This window comes from Salvia hispanica, chromosome 6 (assembly GCF_023119035.1).
Source record: "Salvia hispanica cultivar TCC Black 2014 chromosome 6, UniMelb_Shisp_WGS_1.0, whole genome shotgun sequence".
Lineage (NCBI taxonomy): Eukaryota > Viridiplantae > Streptophyta > Magnoliopsida > Lamiales > Lamiaceae > Salvia > Salvia hispanica.
Genome location: NC_062970.1, coordinates 22,812,585 through 22,817,912, shown reverse-complemented (window position 1 = coordinate 22,817,912; position 5,328 = coordinate 22,812,585). Strand labels below are relative to the sequence as shown.

The 5,328-nt window shown below is 34.9% G+C and overlaps 1 protein-coding gene across 2 annotated transcripts; it reads right to left on the bottom strand.

The window, feature by feature from the left end:
- Positions 1–813: 813 nt before the first annotated feature.
- LOC125196898 lies at positions 814–4,033 on the bottom strand. Of its 2 annotated transcripts, none has more exons than XM_048095558.1 (4): positions 3,875–4,033; positions 2,342–3,536; positions 2,151–2,182; positions 814–1,668 (listed from the first exon to the last, which is right to left on the bottom strand). In XM_048095558.1, exons 2-4 carry the CDS (start codon positions 3,495–3,497, stop codon positions 925–927), a joined length of 1,932 nt encoding a protein of 643 aa, XP_047951515.1. In that variant the 5' UTR covers positions 3,498–3,536; positions 3,875–4,033; the 3' UTR covers positions 814–924. The 2 variants fall into 2 exon arrangements, with proteins under 2 accessions (XP_047951515.1, XP_047951516.1); XM_048095559.1 differs by having other exon boundaries at positions 2,342–3,472; positions 3,875–4,032.
- Between the last annotated feature and the right edge of the window lie 1,295 nt (positions 4,034–5,328).

Here is a 5,328-nt window from a genome sequence, read left to right as displayed (position 1 = left end):
TAAGATAGAGATACACTTAATTATCTAAATCTAGTAGGATATTTTCTAAATAGAATTAATTCAATAAATATCCACAAGAAAAAGATAAACATGGATTTTAACTATCCAAATCTACTAAGATATATTCTAGATAGATATAAATCTATCAATATGTACAAGATATGGATAAACATAATTAAAATTGATCTTAGTCTATCTAGGATTTATTCATAAACAAACCATACTTTCTACTTTTTCTTTTGAAAATTCTAGTTACTTCCTCTTTTTCACTATGGTTGAGACATTTTTGTTTTGTTAAATGGAGGAAGAGAAAAGTAAAACATAGGAAAAAGTAGATATAAAAAAGTAGAAATTTGAATAAAGTAAACAGAATAAAGTAAGAAAGAAATTGAAGTATGAAAGGAAAAGTGAGTAAATTATACTCCCTCCGTCCCATAATAGATGTCACACTTTCCTTTTTAGTTTTTCACACGAAAGATGTCACATTTCCACTTTTGAAAAAAATTCACTATGACATTAATATAAATATAATATTTTCTCTCTCCACTTAACTCACAAAACAACTTCTCCTAAATCCTGTGCCAATCCTCAAGTGTGTCATCTATTATGGGGCGGAGGGGAATACCATATAAGGAAATGACTCAACTACGAAGAAACTCTCCCAAATGGAAAAACAATTCAACTATAATGGAATAGATGGAGTAGCTTTTACGAGAAGTGTCATTCATGTTTTCTCACCATTACACGGATTTTCGTTTATAGCCAGGTGGGATTCGGTCCAGCACGAGGCCATCATTTATGCACGATATTATGAAATTCGAATATCTCAAGCACTTTGATATGACAATGTAATATTCGAGTTAACTAACAAGGTTACGATCAGAATCAGTAACATCTGATAAATATGAAGACACAACCAACATATCATAACAAAGTCTTTGTGTTCCAAACAGTGTAAGATCCCTTATTCTGGAGCTCACATTGTTGAAAACAGGTGAGCACCTTCGCCATCAGCGCCATTGCCGCTATGCTCGGAAACTGCTCCTTTTCGAGTTTCTCCAGTGCTAATTTTGAACCCTCTGGTTCTAAAACAGCTTCTGTTCCAGATTTTCTCTTGCTTTTTCTCCCTCCATTGTGCAGCAATCTTTGTATCCAAGCATGTGACAGCAGTAGCGCTTCGGCCTTGTCGTTTGGGTTCTCTATGAACCGGTCCGCGTCTAACTCAAAGCCCCTGATCTTCTCCGACAAAACTGATGTTTCGCCACGGTGCTTGCTTAGATTTGGTTTCGACCTTGTCATGATCCTTCTAGGAATGCTGTAGAAAAGCTTGCTCCTTCTCTCCTGGGGTGTGGTTGAAGCATAGTCTGGGCTCTTTCCACCTTGAATAGAAGAGTTTGAGCTCAGCTTGAGGCGCTTAAGCCATCTGCTGCCAGCATCTGCATGTGGAGATTCATCTAGGGTGAAATGGGACTTCACTTTGGGATGCTCGAGTAGCTCGTCTCTCTCCAGAGTGACAGTCTTTAACGAACTTGGGGACATATTTGGTGGTGAACTAGCTGCACCACCAGTTAAGGCAGGAAGCTCGATGTTGATATCGGGTAGCTCGCTATTCATCCATCGTTGTTCAAGTTTTCTATAGGAAACGTCATTTGACTCCATATTGAAGGCCTAAAACACGCCAGGCAACTGTTAGAGAGGCTTAAATGGCTCAAGAATTATGAATGAGGACCAATTTATAGACAGAACAGATATACACACAACAAGTAGAAGATCCTTAGCAAATATTACCATGTCATGCCATTTTGGAATAATTTTTATGTGAAAGCCATAGTACTTACCCATATGAATCATATGATGCAGATCTATGGAGCTGTGAGATAATTATTCAATTGTTTTCTTGCATAATGTAAAAGATGAGTTTTTAAGCATTTGAATTTGATACATGATATGTGTGCAACACGCATGCTATTATGCTAAAATGTTGAGCTTCTTACAGTGTTACATTGGCATAAAGAAGAAGAGTACCAGGCTATCAGCTCGTATATGTATCCAAATATATCACAAACAGGTAACTGGAAGCGTAACACCTCCAATATTCTTAATCAAACTAGCGAAGGCTAAATTTAGAGAAAGAACGTAAAAGGACACACCTTAGTTAATGTGGTTGAAGTAGAATTTGAAGCTGCGGGAGAGGAAAACAGAAAACATAAGAAAGAGGAAGCTTTGACAACAATATCATATCAATGATAGAAAAAGTCAGCCTGTGACAAATGCAAACTGCATATATATGTTGATAGATACTAATAAAAAATCAATTCAGATATGTGCAGCTAATTCATACCAGAATGCTGCAGGTTCTTTTTGTATCTCTCCTCTTTCAGAGAGTCCATATCCACAGAATCTGTCTCTGCTGATAATTCGTTCCTTATAGTAACCATAGAAGCCTTCACATCTCTAATGTTTTCTTTCACTTCACTATCTTTTAAACTGCTCACAGCCTGAAATGGTGGTACTTTTTGCGTATTATGACCAAGAAATGGAAATACGCTATGAAGGTCCTCAGAAAAATTTCCATTAACGTTAGTAATAACTCTTTTACTTCCAAATAGATCAGTTTCTTTGAATGCATAGACATGAGTCTTTTTTGTCATTAACATATCATGATTTGTTTGAGAAAACCTTGGAAAACCAGCAAGTGTTCCTCCTTGAACTTCCATGCCACTATCGATTCTCATTGTCCCCAAACCATGACCACATTTCTGTAACTTCAGGTGAGAGTAACAATCAATATGGCATTTTGCAGTTCCTTTTTCATCTGAAGAATTGGACTGACTTGGAAACAGTCTGACACCTGGACTCTTCTGCATCTTCGGAAACCAGACCCGGCTGATCATTGACAAGCAATGATCACATGAAATGCTCTCTCGCAAACATTCATCCGAGCTGTATTCTGATTTAGAGATGGATATCATTTTTTTTTCACAATGTAAATCAATTTGCCTGTGCTCAAAACATTGCCCATGCTTCAGCATTCTCATGTCAGCAGTTCTTTGTCTATAACAAATGGATGCTGCAGCTTTTCCCTTGTCATACTTGTCTGTTATAATGCCAAAGTCTTCTGCCGAAACATGAGATGATGACTCGACAAAACTTTCCTCCAAGGATTTCAACTTGGACAAGGCATCAGCATCTTGATCATCCAGATTACTGTCATTGCCTAAGCTTCTCCTACCTATTTTAATGAAATCATCACCGATATCAAGTGCTCTTTTCGTAGTCATTCCTCCGCTGGCAGACCGTGAAGAATCCTCCACTTCCTTCGTTAAACCATCTTTCCTAGCAACATAGTCAAGTTCCTCGTTTCGAGAAGCATTGGGACTAGTAGATACTCCTCGTGTTTGCTTCCAATGAGCAAGCCAGAGAGATTGGTATGGTCGGACAGTTTGTTTGCTCCTCTCTTTAGCATTATTAACTGGTTGCACAGTTCCATTCAGCATGATGAGTTGGACTTACGAACGAGATCAAGCAATTTGGACCTAGCAAATAAGATTTAAAATAAAAATATATGTCTATTATCTAAAATTCAATAACTAAGATTTGGTACTAGCTCTTTCATCTAGAACCTCATTCATTTTTCACCTAAAAAAACTTCAATTATAGCTGAAATAACACCAGGTACCAAAAATTGATTGGGAAAAGGGAAATGGAAACATATATTAAGCGGATCAAGTCATCAAACCAAACAAAATAAAGTAAAACAGAACTACTCCTTGTGCAGAGATACAAATCAATAGTGTAAAATCATTTGAACAAAAATTAGGTTTAAAAAACAAACGAAATTCAAGATATTATCATTCCATAGTGCTCAACTCACCAGAATCATGGAAATCGCTTGCAGATGCGAAGAACAGTGTTATGCTGCTGAATTCGCAAACCAAAAAGAGGAACACCGATCTACCTCAGCAAAAATGAGCGATAAGAATTAAAGAGAAAACGCAGGGATCAGAAGATATGTGGTCAGAGAGAGAGAAATGTATACATATTGAGATAGTTATATTGCAGCCGAGCTGGCTTGCACTTTTTTAATGTAGGAGGCCCCATTTATCTCTTTTTTTTCTTTTCATAATTCACCATTAATTTTATTTTTTAAATATGAATATATCAAATCAGGGTACAACAACATTTTCATGATATTTTTGACACCCATAATAGAGGCTCAAACTTATGTCATTTTATAATTAGTTTCTTATTACCGAGGAATGATATGCTACATAATTTGTGTGAGCTCTTTATGTGAGCACCACTTTTGTTTGACACACGTTTAGCATTGTTCGTTTTGATTTATCTATTTAGTTTGACTCTAATACATTAAAAAATATTATTACAATATTTAATTTCACAAAATTCATAAAAATCAAAGCTCGATTTGCTTGTTTTCTCTATGATTTCAAATAAATGAATAAAATAATAAATCAAGCTTTGATTTTTATGAATTTTGTGAAATTAAAAATTGCAATAATATTTTTTAATGTATTAAAATCAAACTAAATAGATAAATCGAAAAGAACAACACTAAACGTGTGTCAAACGAAAGTTGTGCTCACATAAGGAGCTCAAATAAGGTATGTAGTATATCATTCTGATCACATCCCTATATAAATTCGCGTCGTTTCAAAATTTCTATTTTTTAAAGAGAGAGATAATAAGTATATAGGAAAACGCTAGAACAATTTTAGCATATTCGAGCACATGGCATTCAAATTTTAGTTTTATTATTGTCATACTAGAGAGAATCAACGCAGCCATTAAGCCACTAAGCAACCCCAGTTGAAAAGGCTGAGTTCGATACTCGACAAGAAAAAGGAAAAATAACGAAGTAGTAATATGCAAACGCACGGTGATTTGCACATTAATATTTAGTTTCTTCATAATTTGTAAAATAATGTATTATTAAGAAAATACAAGAAAATATACAATCTATCGTTAAACTGTTTATTGTTGTACGTATATCATAATGCTCATTATATAGAAAAAAAAAAATTATTGACTTGGTAACGGAGAAGGTACATTATATCACTTGAGGCATTATTTCTATCATTGAATGGGGTACTATTTTAAATTGAAAATTGGATCTCATATAGGGAAAATGTGTGCTTCATATTATTAAAGAAAGCAAAAGGTAATGTGAGTGGGGTAGAATACAATTGTCACTTTTATATCGACGCAAATATCTAAATTGTGAAAATATCTCCTCCGAAAAAAATATTATGAAAATATCAATGCCAAATATTATGAAAATATCAATGCCTCTACTTGGATACAGTTGGG

What these genes read in the sequence shown, in the direction of transcription:
- LOC125196898 (XM_048095558.1), bottom strand. Translation starts at nt 3,497, where the DNA reads ATGCTGAATGGAACTGTGCAACCAGTTAATAATGCTAAAGAGAGGAGC. An exon ending in AAAGAACCTGCAGCATTCTG is followed by an intron (nt 2,183 to 2,341) that starts GTATGAATTAGC and finishes CCTCTCCCGCAG; the next exon opens with CTTCAAATTCTACTTCAACC. An exon ending in CTTCAACCACATTAACTAAG is followed by an intron (nt 1,669 to 2,150) that starts GTGTGTCCTTTT and finishes GGCGTGTTTTAG; the next exon opens with GCCTTCAATATGGAGTCAAA.